The 19,661-nt window shown below is 46.6% G+C and overlaps 1 protein-coding gene across 12 annotated transcripts in view; it reads right to left on the reverse strand.

Annotated features, from left to right (window-relative positions):
• Positions 1-19,661, reverse strand: part of CAMTA1 (calmodulin binding transcription activator 1) — a 185,636-nt gene that overhangs the window by 60,877 nt on the left and 105,098 nt on the right. For 10 of the 12 annotated variants that reach the window (XM_032448761.1, XM_032448762.1, XM_015882488.2 and 7 more), the window contains one exon: positions 11,703-11,774. The exons of the other annotated variants lie outside the window; for them this stretch is intronic. In XM_032448761.1, coding sequence (XP_032304652.1) covers positions 11,703-11,774 — 72 coding nt within the window. The remainder of the gene's footprint in view (positions 1-11,702; positions 11,775-19,661) is intronic. 12 annotated transcript variants of the gene reach the window in all.

Consider the following 19,661-nt stretch of genomic DNA (forward strand, 5'->3'; position numbering starts at 1 on the left):
TTTTAAGTTTCTTGTTGCTTTAATGAAGACAACCAGGCCTGGTATGCAGAGGCTCAGCTTATTTGCACCCTGCAACTTGCTACTAAAAGCAGAAGTTAAAACTGATCTCCAGAAACTGAACAGCTACGTTCCATTAGAATGAAACGCCTTGCAGAAATAATTACTTGTTTCACATTATACAGCAGCTGATTCTTTTCCTTCTTTTCCTCTTGTTTCCCTTCCTTTCCATTCACTGTTTGTAGTGCCACTTCCTGCGTACCTCCCTGGGTCTCTCCCCATACCAATTAAACATCTACACGAGGAAATTCCTGTTGCTTGAGGAATCCTCATAGGAAGGGACGTGTCTATAACTACCGCTCTTTGGCAGCAGCACTTGCCATGCATACAAAGAAAGCCAGATGCTTAGTAAAGCGTATACTCTCACTTCAGGGATTTACATTCTCAAGTTCTTCTATTCCTAAATTTTTACATAATTCTACAGCAATTGTATTTTTCTGCTACAGGCATCTTCAGGAACGTTCCTGTTTCAGCACCTGCCCCTTCACCATTCTCTGCTTATTCTCATGGCCACGTGTAACTCAGTTTGCTGTCCTCACCACCCAACACCAGAATGATTCATCAGGACTTTCAGAATGGTTCTCATAAGGCATCTGTGAGAGATGGGGAGGACACGTGGTGCTGAGTAAGAAACAGAGTCCATGTGTGAGGCAGGGAAGATTTTCCTGCCAGCAATCCTTGCTTAACAGCAGCTCTTATGGTGTGAACATTGTGCACTGCTGCTGGCTTTGCACTGATAGGAATACTATGACAATTCCTTTCAAAAAATCACTCTGTGCTTTGATGTTATAAAACAGCACCGCTCTGCAGCTTCTGCTTCAGCATGACACGATGCCAGCCAGCCACAGAGAGGAAACTCCTGCAATAGGAGGATGTGGGCTAATTATCCATCACTGACCTCCATGCATTCTTTTCTAAGATTGCTCTGCTGACCGAATGAAAGACACGTCCAGGTTCCTAATTTGAGATCTATGTTATTCTGATGGAGAATGGCTGGAGACAGAGTGCGTACAACCAGCAGTGCCTGCCTGGAAGCGTCTCAGCACTGATCAGCGATGTTGTATGGCACAAAGAAATACTTTTTAAGAAATGCTGCATTCTCAGGCTTATTTGTTTTTATATTTGCTAGAGAAGCCTGAATTCTTATTGGTGTAGAAGGTCTAAATGCCAAAATATACGGTCCTTCGAGGAATGAATATATTTACAAGGGAAAAGAAGCTGTGAAACCCAATACTGCATTCTCCATATAAATTAATCACAGTACAGAATTTACAAGGCATGTTTCCCAGCAAGGACTGAAAAGAAGATGCAATTAAAGAAACCCCAGTCAAGTGAAAGTCTCATCTCATCAGAAGATGCAGACGGTGTTTGTTTAGAATAGAGTGCCTGGGGATAAGCTGTGTTACAATACCAAATATTCTCATCCATTGTTTGCAGGAAGCTGCAGAGCAGTCCTCCTTCCATGCCCTTGAAGTACAGACTGATGGGATGACTGAGATTTCACCAAAGCCTGTTCTTTCCACCCCCTTCACAATAAACACAAATAAAATCCCAGTAGTTTCACTGCAATTTTGTCCTCTTTTTGTAAGCTTTCACAAGCACATAACAAGCAGACGCTGAGCACTCAGAACGTGGCATGAAGCCTACAGCAGAAAGCAGCCGAGTATTGTTTTAGACATGAATAAGGTTGGAAAAGACCTTCAAGATCATCAAATCCAGAATGTCCTAAACAGAATTTTGTAAGCTTATGATTACATGGAATTTCAAGACAAAGTGGAACACAAAAGGTTCCCAACCAAACACAACCCAACCGCACCATCTCCAGTGCAGAGCTCAAACCAGTGTGCTGCAATCGCAGGCTTATTCCTATCAGAGTGTAAAAATTAACAGCAATAAAATGTTGTGATAATCTCACACTAATCACGCAGCTAATAAATAATTAGCTGTGAGCACATTTGTCACTTCGGGTTGTCAATTTCAGTAAGGCTTTAAGCCTTGAATGCTGTTCCACATGCCCATGGCCACATGCAGCACTGCTATTTTACAATAAATTCTTTACAGAAAAGGGAAGAGGGCCAAACTCTGCATGTGCACACACCCATCTTCCCCTCCTCGGCTCAGACGTTACTGCCCCTTGGCATCCTCTGTTCCCTTCAACCCCATCTCCAAGAATGTCCAACAGCTTTGTATACACACACCATATTTGTTTTTAAACTACAGAACAACACACAAAACACACCTAGAAGAATAACATTCTCCAGCTCTCATTCCCATTCTTGCTATTTTATACTAACAAACCTATCCCAGTCTCCTCAGTGCTTCTAAGAGTTGAACCCCAAACGCAGTTCTCACCTTCAGAGTTTGTCACACTGCTGGTTTTCCTGCAGCTCCATATCCCAGACCACTGATGCCATCAACACAGCCCCTGTGCCAGCTGGGAGCAGATCCCAGAGCCACCTGTGGCTCTCAGGCCTCTGAACAACCTGTGGAACCAAATGAACGAAACCTGCCTCGCTGCAGTGACCCTGCTTGGCCATGAGCACATCTGAGAGCTGGTATTGGCCCAGTGAGACAAACATTCGGGAACTGGTGCTCTAGACAGACTGCTTGCCAACTCTCCATCCTGTGAAACACGGATGAGGCTGCACAGCTGCCCAGGGAGGCAGCAGAGCCCCCAGCCCTGGAGGGGTGCAATGCAGAGATGTGGCACTTGGGGACGTGGTCAGTGGGCACAGTGGGTTGGGGATCTTGGAGGTCTTTCCCAACCCTAATGATTCTATGCAGAGGTGCACAATGTGAGGCACCACCTCCGACAGAAAGCTGTCACAAGCACACGCCAAACGCACGCTATCAGAAAGTGTCTGCACACAGATCTGCCCTTTAACGACACAGTTTAGAGAGAGACACTTGCAAAGTAAGATGCATTCTTTCCTGTTGTGCTATGTCTTAATTACAATATCCTTGCAAAGAATTTCAATTTTTCCTGCTGTGGGAACAAGCTCCGTAATGAAAGGAGTTTATTAGAAAGAAACGTAAAACATGCTATTAGTTAACGAGGCAGTGCAGGTGTGCTCAGGAAAGAGTCTGAGCTCTGTGCACACTGAAGGGAGCTAAATGAAGGGTTAGCTGCAGCACAACAGCCCTATTGCTGCTGTCGTACACACCATGCGTGGAACTGCGGATCTGAATTCAGAGAAGTACTGAGGAGCACCTGGGAAAGAGGAGGCACAAATCTGCTCCTGTAACTCAACGTGACTTCTAAAACCAAAGCAGTTCTCAATGCATTTCTGCTGCCACAGCCCCTGAAAGGAAATCTGACATCAGAGTTAATGCAGGACAACAGCATTACGATGAAAATGTGTTACAGACAGCAAAATCGAAGTTTGGAGATGGATGAAATGCCATAAAAGATGCACTGAGCTGCAGCCCAACTCGCAGAATCTGTGTTCCTCCTTCACCATTTGACTGTAGGTACAACACTGTTTCTTGGTTAATGAAATGTTTGAATTATAGGCATATAGACATACCTCAGTCCTGTGATGGCTGCATACAGCACAGACACACCAACAGCCACTTTCTGCTTTTCTTTTAACATAAGTGCTTGCAGTGCTGTGCAAAGGTATTTTCCATTCACCTCTGTTTGCTAATTTACCGAAAAGCATCTCAGGCATATAAGAAACCCTACAGGTGACGCATGTTAAAAGACCTTTAGGCATGCAGGTAATGCTGGTGGTACAGCCTGTGCTGCATGTTTTCAGTCTGTTTTGCACAGAACAGAAATCCTTATGGACAACAGTTACAGTGCAGGCCAGGCACTTAGAATTCGTACTGCTTCTGCTGCACTGGTGGTCCTGAGTTAGCAGAAGCCACAAGGAGATCCATTGGGTTCTACCCTTAGGAAGGTCACACTATCAACACACAGAAAGGGAAGAATTAAAGTAGTGGAGGTGGCCAAGAATGGGGTGCTCCCTGTCTTTCAAGTGATTCGCCTTGTAATCAAGAGACAGCGCAGCCAAAGATTGATTCTTAATTATCACTGCATGGACCTCTGTGTGGAACAAAAGCTTGCAAACCAACCCTCCATGGAGCTGAGATGCGGCTCCTACATTTGGAGTCCCAGCATACAGCAAATTTTTATGGCTGAGCCATAAACCTCTGAAAAATGAGGTTTATAATAGAAACTCTGACACCCTCTAAAATATAGCAGCACTATTGGGTGCTGCTGTAATATGGCCCTAATTTATAAAGCACTGAGGGATCCTGTTCCATTTTGAAACTTACAGACAGTAATCTGCAAAAAGAGTAAACTACAAGGAAAAATGGCCACGGTGCCCATGAGCTACAGCACCTCGTCCATCTAACAATCCCAAAATCAAATAGGATGCCACAATATTTAGGCTGCGCGCTGAATCCTGGACTGTCACAAAATAAAAACATGGCACATCACCGGACGCGGGCGTATTTCATAAAGCCGTGTGCCATTTCATCTGCCTCGGGGCAGTATTTCTGGAGTGAGAATTTGATATAAGAGCACTAGAAGGAGGGGGAAAAAAAGCGCAGTGAAACACAACCCCAAACCTCCGGTTTTGCTTTGACATAATAGATGTTTTTGCAAGAGGGCTTCAATGTACTCCCGTTTAAATTGAAAAAAAGTGGCTAAGAAAGCAGATTGTTTACTCACAGGAGACAAAAGTTTATCACTAAACATTACGAAAAAGCTTTCAGTGTTCTGAGCCTCCAGCTCAGTGTAAAAACGTATTGAAAAAACCATAATTCACAGAGGCAGCGCTCCGTCTCACCGCTCAGAACCTGCTTTCCTGCAGTCTGCTGGGCCACAAACTTGTTAGGAACCTTTTGCCGTGACCCTGAAATGCTGAACACAGACTGCAGCCCTCAGAGTTACGTTTGGAGGCTGCTCACTTGGTGCTTTTCGGTCACTGCTCCCCCCAGATGCCTTTCCTTGTGCTCCCATCTCCCAGCACCGCAGCAGTTCTGCCCCAAATGCAATTGCAGAAGGACGGCTGTCCTGCTCCTTCCTTCGGGGCCTGAAGGTGGAATTCTCACTGTGCTGCCACAGCCAGCACTCGTGGGTTAACAAAGTGGTGCTTCCAAGTGTGAGAACAAATGGGAACCTTTTGGCACAGAGCTGCAAATATTGCTTCTTCCCACCACCTCCAAGTTGGTTCATCCCAAATGCTGGGCTCTTCCACTTCCTCACGCTGAAGACACATTATTCCACAGCAAGAAATAACACTTCAGTGGCTCACAGCTGTCAGGTTCAGACTGAAACTTCCATCGCGGCCATCCCAGATCCCTTTTGTACTTCCCCTAAGTAGGCTCCTTTTGCATGCTTGGCATCAAAGGGAAATAAATCCCAATTTATTGCACTCTCCTTGCTAAAACTGCACCATGGTAGACTCGCATTAAATCAAGCTCCCCATGTTCCCGTCAGCTCCATCACCGCCCACCAGCGTGGCAACGTACTGCAGGCCTACCCGCTCTACACTAGTGAGCCGTAAGCCCTCTGCTCTCCTCATTAACAACAAGCAGTGATTTGCTTGCTTTAAAAGCCAACAAGCGAAGCCTTCAGCAGCACCGTGCAGCTGCGCTTCCCCCAAACCTCCATGGCAGGCGCTGAAGAACCGCGGTGCAGAAATGGGGCGAAAGGAGCTGATGACTTCACTCTTCATAAGCTGTTAGCAGGCTAACGAGGGCATCTGCAGAAGGAATAGGCACTAAAACTGAAACCAGATACAAAATAAATATTCCAGAGCTGGATTCCTTAAAAAAGATTCTGCTGAGCTATAGTTCCACATCAAATTTTTATTGAATACATTTTCTACTGAGAATTTGTGCACTAAAACCAGTCAAAACCATACAAGAGGGGTATAAATTTCACGTACAGTTTTCACTGCAAATATCCTTCTCGAGAAAAGCAAAAGCACTTTTTAATCAAACCCATTCCATCGCCTCTCCTCCCCTTCCCTGCAACACGAGCTGGAAATGGAGCCTTGTGCAGCTCTGGTTGCACAAGAGGCAGCACTGAGACAAAGGCACTGCTGAAGGTCACAGCAGGGGATGGGTTATTCATCGCCATGCCTAAAGATGGTGCTTCAGCCCACCTCGTGCACAGTGCAGCTGTGAATGGCACTGCAATCCCAGCGATTACACACTGTCACAGGTTGCACTTTGGATTCGCTGTTCCACAAACCCAGGAAAGGCACAGTTGGGTCCACACCCAGGAAGGCTGTTCTAGGTACCTGCTCCCAGCAGCTCCCCAGCATCTACTGGACATTCTTCGTGCCCCCTTCCACCATGAGGTGAACTCGGGGAAAAAACGTGCTGTATTTCTCAACCATACCTGGACTTATCAGCAGCATGCAAATATCAGAAGGGTTTAAAACAAAGTGCCCTTCAGGACTCAAGTGGAACTCATCCACTGTGCTGTCCCACACGTCCTGGGCTCCCAAGAAGAAAATTATGCTGAAGAAAAGGTCAACGAATGGCAGTTAGGACATGAGATCCTGTAATGATGATAATTACAGTTAATCAGAGTGCCTCGCTGCACATGTAGCAGGTTATACTGCATCTCTACCTCATTCTTCTACAAAGACAAGAATGCTGCTGTACAGTCTGGAGCTCACGCTATGAAATGTATGGCTTCCTACACTGACACTGCTCTATTACAGAAAGCCCAATGCAGCTACATTGCCTCCAAAGAAACAATCCACATAAGTGACCTTGAAAGGCGTTGCATTCATTCTTCTTTCTGCATATTTTGGTGATGGATTTAATGTTCAATAAAATTGAAAGAATAACAGCTTTTCGAGCTCAAGCTATTTGTGCAAGTGCCAAGCACTGCAGAAAGAGTTCAGAGCTGATTTCTGTACCTTACTCAACCCATTCATATCAAAGCTGATGTAGTGGCTCCATTCTCTTTCGTGTAGGCTGAAAAGGGGATTTATTTTCCACCTGAATTCCTTTTCCTTCCAGGTCTCACATCACATATGTAAGGCCTGTCCTAGCAGGACAGATGCCTCTCTTCAGTTTGCCATCCTCAGGTGGGGGTGGGGGTTTTTTTTTAATATTGTTTGTGTTTTTCTTTCTCTCTATAAAAAAAAAAGAAAATCCGAGCCAAGCAAAACCTGACAGATGCATTCAGGAAGGAAGCAATTCTCCAATGCATTAAGTACCAAATGGATACCACAACTGTGCCCAACGCCACATCAAAAGACCAAAAGCATCCTGTGTAAGAGTGATAGACCTCAACCCAGGCAATAGTTGCCATGAGCTGTCCCGCACCTACCCAAAAACGTGCTTTAAATCTCTACTCCCAAGTCAGAATTTGCTTCATTATGGAGCTTCTTAAGCTCACCCGCCCCCGATGCTTTTGCAGTGAGGGTAGAACTTCAATTGGTGGCCTAACACAACCCTGAGCACCTGCAGACCTAATAATTAACCAGGGAATACGATCAGCACATTGCTGCATCCCTTCTGTAAGGCCAAGCATCCTACACCAGCAAACAGCTCTGCTACTGCAAGGTATGTAATTTAATAAGTCATTAACTCAAACCTGAGGTGAAGTAAATTCAGCCCATTATACATTCCAAAATAGTATTAGAATTCAATTTAAGTGTCACCAAAAGCCTAATCCCCAGTATACAGAGAACGTTAATCAGCAACTTGAAGTTGGTGGTTTGATTTAATTTCCTGCTGAGCTGTGCTGTCGCGTGGCTGTGATCCCTGCAGTGAGGATCTCTTGGTGGTAACCCCACAACACACAGCCCTGGTGGGACCCTCTGGGTGAGCAGCAGGGCTGCCCAGAGAGCTGTGGGTGCCACATGCCTGGAGGTGCCTCAGACCACAGATGAGCCCTGGGCAGCTGAGCCCACAGCCTTGGGTTGGAACCAAGGGGGCTTTAAGGTCCCCTCTAACCTAAGCCATCCTATGGCTCTATAACACCCCAGCAGGGATCCCAGGCAACCCTGAAATGCCAGTTTGTTGTTTTTGTAACCACGGGGTAAAACACAACCCCAGGAATACAGGCGCTGCTGGAAGGAGCTGCTGGGAGCAGGCAGAAGGCAACCAGTTTGCATACAGGCAGTGCCACGCTGGTGCTGTGCTGCCCAAAGGATGCACAAAGCACTGCCTGGTAACACAGCTGGCACAGGCGTGCTGCTCTCCCCCTGCATTACTGCACCAATAGCACATGGCAGGATTACAGCAACCATAAAGTGATGGATCCGCCGCTTTCAATCCCCCCAAGTCAGATGTAAAGTGCAAATGGTGCATCATTTTCACAGAGAGCCAAAAGCATAAAACCTGCTTTCCATTTCTGCAGCAGTTGGCCATGTTTTGGACTTTGTTATGTCGCCCCTATAATAACTCCTCCTGATTAGCAACCAAAGCACGTCCCAGAGCAGTTTGGGAAATGCATCTCTTCTATAAATGACAACAGATTATTTAAGCAACAGCTAAAGCACTCCGACTGCTTTTTCCTTTGCTTGCATTACTGTCAGTCTTCTCGTATATCTCAAGAATGAATCCCGGATTTTCTTTAAAATGGTGGAGAGCGATACAAAAATAGCAGAGTACTCGTCTAAAATAAAGTTATACATTCGAAATAGTTGGAAATTGTTTTTTAATCACTGCCATTCTTCTTCCGGAATATAATCTGCCGGCCATACGTTTTGCTTTTCTATCCAATTTCTAAGGAAAATGCAGCAAGTGTGTTAATAAATAATTTATAAAAACATTACAAAAGATAAAGCACTCCCGCTAACCCGTTTCAAGCCTCCTCGATACCAGTTCATTTGTAATCCTCTCCTCCTCCCTTTGCTGGAAGATTGGAAGAAGGTTATGGCTGCATTTCTGCACAGCCCCACTCTACTCAACCTGTAGGTGTCAAAGCTCGTCTCAGTTCTGAAGGCAACCAGACTGATAAAAGGGTACGGCCTGATCTGAGTCACAAGTTCAATTTTATATACTATAGACTTTTGTCATGAAAAACGTTTTTCAGCCCAAAGGGAGGGCTCACAGGTGCTGCTCCTTCAGTGCTCCGTCCTTCCTCTAATGATGGAGGGACAGCTTTATACTTACAGAGGGGAAGGAGCTCTCTGAAGACAGCTTGCAATGAGCTCTGCCAGATGGAAGTCAATTTTAGTGAAGGCAAAGACCCTATGAGAAGCAAGTAAAACCTGAAGGAGGAGAAGCAAAGCAAAAATAGGATCTGTTCAAGACGAAGGCTAAGAGTACACGCATATGTAAACATCTATGTTTACACCTATGCCATTCAAAAGGCTGAAGGGGGGCTTCAATGGATGCAGCTGCCAATCCAACTCTCTCAAGTAAAACGTGCTGGCCCTTGGGGTGCCCACGAGCCCAACGTCCCCTGTCAGAACAGGCACTGAGTGCCCGACACCCACCTCCCTCTTTGTGCCACACACTGTGCACGAGCTTCAATGCTTTATTGCCATCATTTCTATTGTACCCAAACAAAAAGAGAAACTAACACTGAGCCAAAGTCTGAAGAACTTTTAAGAGACTGCGGTATTTCCATTACATGTTTTAAAAGGCCCAACTCCAGCTGTCCCAGAGCTGTGGGAGCTGAGCAGAGGATGCCCTGATTGCCAAGAACAGGACGGGTCATGCCACCATCTGCTGGCATCACTCCTGCCCCACAGCCTCACTCACCAGAGCTGCTCCCAGCCACCACCGCACACAGTGGCCGCCCCAGGAGGCTGGCACTGCATCCATCTGAGATTCCTGGGGTGCCAATTACCACACACAGAAGGGAACTCTGCATTTGGTATTCAGCTGTGCCAGTGTTTGAAAATAGACTCTCTCTGAGAATCCACATTTTTCCTGCATTAGTCATAATGGATACAAACATTTTTCTTTCCCAGAGACAGAAAATCTGGTGCTGTTTGGAAGGACTGTGCCTGGCTGTGCCCTGTAGCACCACTTGTGTGCTCAGCCCTTCCAGGAGGCAGAGGGACGCCATGGAGCTGAGCAGGAGCACTGTGCAGACCTTAGAAAAGCATCGTCTGTTGTTGGCTCCTCTCTCTCTGGCTGCAATAACCTTGAGAGTGTGAGTGAAGGATGTCCACTTACGCCTGGAAGACGCACTCATGAATCACAGACTCACGTTCCTCACACGGCGGAGGCACAACGTGTCCTTGTTGCTAAATAAAAACACACTGCATTCACCACGGAACGTCCTGCACAAATAGGCTCACAAGGAACACAACTCTGAGTCTGCCCATCTCAATTGCAATCAGTTACCAGAGCACAGAAGATGGCCTCGATGTTGAACACAGAAGAGCCAGACCTCAGGATGCAGGGAAGATCCCTCATACTGTAGTGCAAGTAATCAGATACAGGAGTGCTAATTGTCTGCTGCTCCACCCAAGGCCTTCAGCAGGGACAGCTGGGAGAAGCTGTGCTGCACCACGCTGTGCAGCTGGGGATGAATTTAGAACATCCTCTGAATTCTTGTGTCACATCATCCATCACCAGCACCAGTAGGTGCTAAATAATAAAACAAACAGCTGTCTGCTGCCCAAGGCAAACTGGACTCTAAGTTCAGACATTTTGTTCAGTTCAGTGCACTGAACTGTGAGCTTCTAATGGCTTCTTTAGTTGTACCTTTGCACAGCTCCCCATCTCACTGCCTGCTCCATCCAATCACAGGGTGCAGGTCAGGAATCTGCAGGTGGTGGGGAAAAACTGCTGCTGCTGCAAGAAAAGGCTTGAGGTGGTGGATTCAGCATGGCTGTGCTCTGCTTTCAGCAGTCACAGCACTGCTTCCCTCCATGGAGGTAAAACACCGCTCTGACAGCAGCAGTGGAAGGGAGGCATGTAAGAGTAGAGGACAGCGATGCTGTGTGCACAGCCCCTCCGATGACTCTACAGCACAACAACCACTGCTGTGTTGTGGGGGTCCTATCATGCGGCAGCCAACAACAGCTCTATTTTAACATGGAAGTGTGTTTGCAAACCAAGGGAAAAGGCACAGGAGTATTACCCATTTGTTTCCACACACTCAGCACTTGTAACCAACAGTACGATCAGCACAGGGAGCTCAACTCACCTTCAGCTTCATCCCACCGCAGGCAGAGCACAGCTGAGGGATGCGAACACACCACCACATCCCAGGGCCAGCACTGCACCCTGCAGAGCTCAGAAGGCTGGAAGGGCTTTGCTGTGCCCACAGCAGCGAGAATCAAAGTCAGTGAGTAACTCAACAGAACTCCTCCACACCAACCACTGCACTGCCTGTTTGGAGCTGTGCAATCCAGTTCACACAGAATTCATACCAGTCCCCAGTGCTGCTTTCTCTCCCCATGACTGCACACATCTGCAGCAGCAGTTGGCTTCCCGAGTCCTGCTGCATGGCTGGCTCCAAAACAGAAAAACACAACTAAGCACCTGGAAAAAGTCTCACTTCAGCTGACCCCGATTAGGGCTCACATAAGCTGGCAGCAGCTCAGTACTCGCTAGGAATTTATCTAGAGAAAGGAGAGACGTACCGCCTTAAGGAAATCCACCACCTGCAGACAAGAAAATCCCCAAACCATCCAACGCCCAGCCATGCAGCTTCACTTGGAACAATAGCAGGAGGAAGGAATCCAGCATCATCCTACCTGAAGAAGCCAGTAGCACCTTCTGTGAAACGTGGGGATGATGGAGGAATGGACGTAACAGCCGTACAAGCACTAAGGACAGAAACAGAGAAAGCAGAGACAGGGTTAGGGAAGGAAATCGTTATCTGGGCTCACAACGAGCAGGTTTATGAGGCAGCACCCAGAGACAGGAAGGAGAGAACGGCATCTGCTGACACGCCAGTATTTGCTGCAGTCATTCCAGGGTTTCAGCTCCGCTGGTAGAACAGAAATGGCAGCTCACATCAGGCCTGAATTCTAGGAGAATACATTTTGAACACTGCCACAGCTTAAAGACCCAATGGACAGACTTCACACATTGCTCTGGTTTATACACAGCCATAATCCCCAGCTGCTGAGCCCCAGATCCTTCTCAGCCCTCATGACAGTCCTGAGAGCAGTGGTGGAGCTCTCCCAGCTCCCTGCAGTCCCAGGCTGGACCACATCCCCCCTCTGGGCAGAGAAACCACCCAGTGCCCACCACCAAGGCAGGGCAGAGCAAACAGGATCTGCCTGTACTGCTCTGCACCCAAACAACTCAACACCCTTCTTTTCCTTTAATATAACAACCCAACACCTCTTGGCTTATCACACAGTTATATGAACTGAAAACAGAGGGCAGGTGAACCCCACCTACTACTTCATGCAGAAAAATGAGAAAACATTGCTTTTTGTCTTATTCTTTATGTTAAATGAACTTTGCTTGCTTCAAAAGGACCCAAAAGGAGTAAGGATAAAGAATTCTTTCTGTAGCAAAATCAAATTTCCAGTGTGTTAAAATCCTAAAACAACGCTGTCAGGTGGGAGCTGCATCCCTTACAAACCAACCACACTGAGCCATTATTAATTTAAAGGATCCCAGTACAACTCCTGTTCACAAAACAAGTTTATTGCTAAGAAAGCAATATTATTTTCTGACTGCTGATTTTTATTATATGGGGATGGGGACATGTGTGAGCACGATCACATATTCCCCTTTGCCAAAGGTGATCAGTTTTCCTTAAATGTGCACGGTTTATGCATGCCAGTATCCTGCAATTACAGAAGGAAAAAACGAACCCATCTGAGGGGGATTTTGCCATCAAACCCTCATCCCTAAGTAACCTGCCCTTCCTTCAACCCCTCCTGGGACAGTGACCCCTCTGTGCATCACTACCCATCGGACAAGAAATTGCCCCCAGCACCCAACCTGAACCTCCCCAGCACCAGCAGGGTGTCCAATAGGATGGTATAACAAGGGGGGTGCGAGATCACCACCTGCACGGTCAGACTGAACATAAGGGGAGTTAAGGTCTGTCAGCTTCTATCACAGAGCTATTTTAAAACTATAGATGGCAAAGATTAGCAGTGCTTTATAATATGTCAAAGGTATATTTCACATGCAAGAAAAAAGAAAAACCAAGCAGGAAAAAAGAAGGGAAAAAAAGGAATTCAAAGGAAAGCTTAACATCTTAATCCTGCCATTCAGCATGGGAAAAAAGCAGACGTTGCTTAAGATAATCCCTGACAGCAATCCTTGGCTGTGCTGCAGCCTGGTGCTCTACAGAAGGGATGCACCGTGCGGCTGTGCTGACTCAGAGCTGCCTCCTGTGCTGGAAAGCAGTTTGGGAGCTGCAGGGTCACCGAGTCCCAGTGGCTTCCCAGCAAGGACCTGGCAACAGCACAGCTCCAGGCCTTCCCACCACGTGCACACAGCTCTGCTGCCCAACATGGAGCCTGAGGCACAAGTTAAAGGACATCAACCTTGGGAGAAGTTGCAGTGAAAGAAGGGACAGAGCCCAGAAGGGACATTTGCATGCAGTGCAGTGGAAGAGATTTCCTCCACACTGGTAGGTGCCATACCCTGCGCATTGCCCAGCCCCTTGGGTACCTCCTTCACTCCAGGCTGCTGTGGCACACTTAATGCTTTTAGTTAAAGGGGTCTTTAGAACCATTTCTTGCTCCAAACAGACAAAAGGTGTTTCATTAGCTATGTCTTTTTTTTCCTTTTTTTATGGGGAAGGTAAAAAACGCCGAAGCCCGTGTGTCTGTGGCTATGTTAATGCTGCCTGGGCTCCCAGCCAACACATTAAGTGAAATCGAATTCCTGAAACCAGCTTTAATCAGCAGATTTTTAAGGTTAGAATTACTCTCTCCTCTACAAGGCTTGCCAAGGTTAATTCTGTCCTGAGCATGCTGAATTAATGGCCTGGACAAAGGAGGGCCGTTTTTTCCCAATTCTCTTTCTAAATTTACAAAATCTCTGGGAGCAAAGAACGGGTGTTTCTGAGCTGCTGGAAGACAGAGGGTGATGGGATCCGTGTTACTAAACAGAGCCCACAGGTTTGTGCCACCCCACGGGGTGAGCACTGCAGGGACAGAGCCTGGGAGCCACAGCCACCTCCCAGGGAAGGGATGTGCTTGGCTGTTAGGGGTTCAAGTCACAGCTTCACATCCCCCCAACAGACCATAAACAGGATGAAGGTTTGGGCCAAAAACGCCATAAGGACGTTTGCTGGGAGGCAGCAGACAAGTGAAGGAGCCTACGGAGTAGGGAAGAGCTTCACTTCATCTCATACCTTTCTAAAAATGACAGATAATTGAACAAGAAAGGGCTTTTTCTGGACAGAGAGGGATAGCTGGGCAATTAAAACTGCCTGCTCTTCCATTTCTATGCAGTTCACGTCTTGCATTATCAAACTCCTGAAAACTGGAGGAAAAAAATCAAAGTATTAGTGGATTTTTCATCCTGAGCTCCTTAAAGTGATTGCAGCTTATTTAAAAATAATACAATAATGCTGAGGTGTTCTTCCTTAACAAGAACACCTTGGGAATGGAAGCAGGAGAGCAAGGAATCAAAAATTCAAGATGGGGTTGGTCAGGCTTTGAAATTCTTCTCCCCAGTGAGTTACACCAGTGGATATTTATATAAAATAAGTCTAGATTTTGTTCAGATTTTCACACTGAATTCCCAATTCCCTTAATAAGAAGCTAAATCAATCTTTAGAGAACAAACCAAGTAAGACCTGTGGCTCTAAATTATTAAAATATACTCAAGTCATTTTATGGCATAAGGCTTCACCCAACCTCCAGCACCTCACATGCACCATGTGTGCCCCATACATGTTAGAGGGAACAGATTGGGTCCCTCTGCCCCCAGGCCTGTAGGTAGGCAGGGACAGCCCTGGCTTCATGCACAGTTCTGCTGTCCTGGTGACTCTTCTTTTCCACAGGGAATAACACGGAGCTTGCAGCAGAATCCACTGCTGCTGTAGATCAGACCTCCCAGGAAAGACAAATGAGGCTTTAGCTTCATTCTTTGCATTCCAAAGATAAGATACAGGTCTCCTAAATTAACTGTGGTACCTCGGCCCAATCAAGTTCTGCTCTCAACCTCAGCTCCACATTATCTGTGGTGTGTGTGAGGAGATAAAGCGGAGCACAGTAATTTAAGCCAGGCAATAACATGCAGGCTGCAGCCACGCATGATTGGCCTGAATTCCATACAAAACACAAACAGCACTCGCAGAAGTTTGCTGGCTGTTTGCGTTAACACGTTTGTTGCACACACAGGAGCCATTTTCCATCTGCATCTGTAGCACCCACAACATTCTCAGTCTATTCTCCCCAGGGGGGCAGAGCGCAGTTAGAAGAGCAGGGCAGCTTTGGGCCTCAGCCTGTAAGGTGAGCTGCCTGTTTGCTGCTGAATTAGTAAGCGCCAGGGAAAACCCTCAGCCTCAGTTGTGTCATCTCTCCTCTCAAACAAATCTGAAGGAGGTGCCCTCTGAGATCAGGTTATCTTGTAGCAGATGGTCTTTCCTTCAGGACACGGATGCTAAAGCCACAGACACGTTCCAAATCCATTTAAACATCAGATTACACTCACCCCTGTCAGCTGAAGGAGCTGGGAGACAGCAGCAGCTCCAGCCCACTCCATTAATCAAAATTCAGTGAGAAAAGCCAACACGTTGCTCTGAAATCCCCTGCCTCAATGCCAGCACCCTGCACAGGGATCCTAATGCCATCAATCTTCCTTTCTCTCCCCGAGCACTAAGGTGCAGCTGGGGAAGGGGAGAGCAATGACGGGGCCTTGGCCAAAGGAGCCCAGCAGCCCCCAGCAAGTGATGCTGTCAGCACTTCCTTGGGTTTCCCCATGATTGCCACTTCCCTTCCATCTGATCTTCTGACAAAGACTGTCTATGTACCACAGCAGTGCATGGGATAAACGACATGTGCCAAACAGCTCTACCTATGTAACACTGAAGGAAACGATAAGTTATTGTAATAATAATAGTGACTCAGTAGCTGCATATTTCCCAGTACGCCCCAAGCTCTTTTCTTTATGCAGGTGGCCTGTGTGTTTTCTGGTACTATCCGTTCACTATTGAATCCTCTGGCACTCACCCATTGATCTCTTACCTGCAGCTCAATAGTAAAAGCCCAAGGTCAGGCCTTTTTGAGCAGGCTGTTTGCATTCAGCGCAAGTTCTTGCCTCTCTGAGGGAGCCTGGAAGTGGACACTGGCTGCTGATCCATTCACCATTACCAGTTTAGATTGTATCGGCCAGAGGGAAAGGGCTTTGATCCACAGGAACAGGCAGCCAAAGGAATAAGGTTCTATTTGTGCCTCCCGCAGAAGGATGAGCAGGGAGGGGACTTGTGCAACAAAAGGCAAAAGCCCCTCCTGCAAGGAGAGGAGAGCAACCACTGCAGCACTGAGACCCAGAGACACCGGGTGCTGAGCTGCAGACATGGGACAAGGGCTGAGGAGCTGCAGACCTTCCCTCCAGGAGCAGAGGGGATCCCAGAGCCTGCATGAAAGTGCTGAGAGCTCAGCAGCAGCATCAGCCCAACACACAGATATGGGCAGCAGTGATGGGAGACACCACTGCACCTTCCTCGGTCAGCAAGAAGCATATTGGCTCCCTGACCATCTATGACAAGCTGAAACAACACGGCAGCATGCTATGCACTACCAAACCCTTCATTTCTTATGCTGGTAACTCTTTTAATAAGAATTCTTTAAATATTTATGAAAAGAAAAGCAGGAGGCCGGTTCAACAAGACACCATCGCTTTAATCTCAGCACGCTCTGCAGCACTACTGCCTGACTCCAGAGACAGCAGAAACGACTTGCAGAGTCACCTAATCCCCTGAAGATGAAACCCCAGCCTTGCTGCAGTTGATGGGAATTCTGCCATCGATTTCAACGTGGTGAGAGTTTCAACATCCTTCTTCGCAAGTCACCTAAACAACGTCCCGTACTCTGTCATCGTATTAACACAAGGCTCTGCTGCTCCAAAAAGGGAACATTAGACAGCATTTCTTCAAGAGCAAAATTTGATATGCATTTTATTTGCAGAGCTGTCAATTCCAAGACAATTTCATAGGAACCGCCCCCGTTGGCCTGCTCATTTACTGCTCAAATTGATATTAGCCACACACCGCAATCGGGTTATCTCCCAATTTTGACTGAAGCTAATCTCATAACACCTTCCTTGAATTAAACAGGAAACAAAACCTGCAGCCTGCTCCTGATGCAGGATGATCAGTATGCAATCCCACATATCTACCTGTAGAAGCTGCCTGTTCACAAATGCACATTTCTTTACAAGTATGGGGATACCTTAATCTCAGCCTAATTTTACCTTTAGGGAAGCCTTATCCCGGAGCTGCCAGGAGCTAAAAACCCTCCAGGTGCAATAGTGCAATTTGTATTCCAACCAGCAGGTCTAGCTGTCAACATGTTTGTCTCCTGTACCTGCCAACTCTTATTTATAATCCCATTCAGATTAATGAATGACTGTAGTTCTCATCACAAGAAATTTGATTAATCAATTTAAGTGCTTAATCACCCCGGCCCCGGTGAGAACTGCACAGAAGGGATGTTGCTTCAACATGGACAAAACTGCAAGATGTCAGAGAAAAATGTCACAGCTCTGCCTCCAAAACAGCTCCAAATGGGCTGTTCACGGATTCCTGGCTGGATTACACAGCTTCCAGGAGCTCACAGTCTCCTTGGGGCTAGCAGTCATGGTCAATTAGACACAAAACAACCTTCTGAAACCATCTCTTCACCTGACACAAAGGACTTCGCCTTGCAACTAATTTCTTGTCACTCATTTGCCACCAAACATAGAAACCCAAAGTCATCAGACCAACAGAGATCCCACGGTGTGCAGCACCGCACGGCTCCAGCCGCAGCTCACATCAATGCTGCCTGTTGTGCCACAAACAAAAACATGAAGCAGTGAATGAGCAACGTAAGCACAATACAACTTCCCCTAAAGCACTGCTGGAAATGTCAGAGAAACGCTGGGTGTTCAGTGCTCAGCAGCCCTAGATAAGGAAGCACATGGCAACCAACCATTTGTAAGAACAGGGCTGGATGCAGTAAGCATGACATGAATCCTAGGCTCCCTTCTCAGGTATGAGAAAAGCACTCTGGTGCCATTGGCATGAGTGAGGTGTTAATGAAGAAAAAGCGATAGGAAAGGCTGCTGTGCCCCATCAGACAGTGCTCTCACTGCACCCATCCCGACATGGGATGCAGGTCCTGCAACCACGTGGGCTCCAGCAGCCTCTGCCCTTTTTGCAGGTCTGAGGATTTCCTGACTGCCACCACAAGGCTGGAAGAATTGTGAGCTGGGAAACCGTGCAGCGTATTAAAGTCAGGCTGAAATATGACCACAATACACAAAAGCATTTTGTATTTATTCTCTTTTAGGAATGTTATAAAGAGAATATAATGAGAATGTTGCAAACAAGTCAAGTGTTTTCTTCCTAATCCAGCAATAAAAATATGTCAAAGAAATGCTTAAAATCTTAATAGGAGAACAAAAAATAGCGGCTGAGGCTACAACAGGATTTAGCTGTGATTTTACTTGAAGGCTTTAATCATGTCTACAACATAAACGGAGAATCAGATACAAACCTGTACTATGAATGTCTGCGTTGGCTGCCTCAGCTGCTGGAAGAACAGAGACCAAATGGATTCATTGGAGGTGAATGAGGGTGGGGAGAAGACTGAACACTTATATCTAAGGAAATGTTGTAATAAAAGAACAAAGGGTCCCTTGATTAAATTAACGTCTGAAAAACTTAGAATGAATAAAAAGGAAATAGACTTTTGTTTTCAACGGCTTTAGAAGTCAGCACTGGGGAAAAGAGTTCAGTGTTGGAGATGGATTTCAGAGGGAGGGCTGAATAATTGAACAGCTCAGAGCACAGCAGAGTTATGACGAAAGCCTGGGCAAGAATAGTCAAGGGGGACAACATCAGCAGCTCCACCTGACCTTGAACCCTTTCAAAACACAGACTGTAAAGCTGCATTACTATTTGGGTGCTCTCAGGTACACTGTGCACTGAACCATAGAGATGAGGGGGAAACAAATCCCAGAGGAAATCCAACAGGGAGCCAGGAGGGTGGGAAAGGTCACTCTGGCTTAGAGTGAAAATGTCAAATATCCAATAAACGGCATCAAACACCACTTTCTGAAGCCCACCTGCTTTTGGTGCGGCCATAACCCAGTCAGGCTAAAATGACAGTGGTGTGGAGAGCACGGGGCAGTGCTGCAGCAGGGACGCAGACCAAATCCAATTGATAAATATATCAGAATCTGAAATAACTTTCGGGAGCTATGAATTATGCACACAGTTTTGTCATGGATTAATTTTGTGCTGGAATGGAACAGAAGTCTTAGCAGAAATCTTTTCTTGGCAGCCTCTCCTGTGCAAAATTAGCCCTGGTGTTAACACTGTACCTCCAAAATGACACATCCAGCTGCTTTGTGAGCTACCAGATTTCTTGGTCCTGTTCTCCACTCACAGCATCAACATTCATCACCCCAAGTCATCTCTTCGTGACCTCTCAGTTCTTTGCAGATGTGCCATATTGCACACTGCAGTTCCCACTGGAAAGCCTTGTGGTTGTGGCACAGATGACTGTGAGCCAGCAAGGGAG

The sequence above is a fragment of the Coturnix japonica genome, chromosome 21 (genome assembly GCF_001577835.2).
Source record: "Coturnix japonica isolate 7356 chromosome 21, Coturnix japonica 2.1, whole genome shotgun sequence".
Taxonomy (NCBI): Eukaryota; Metazoa; Chordata; class Aves; order Galliformes; family Phasianidae; genus Coturnix; species Coturnix japonica.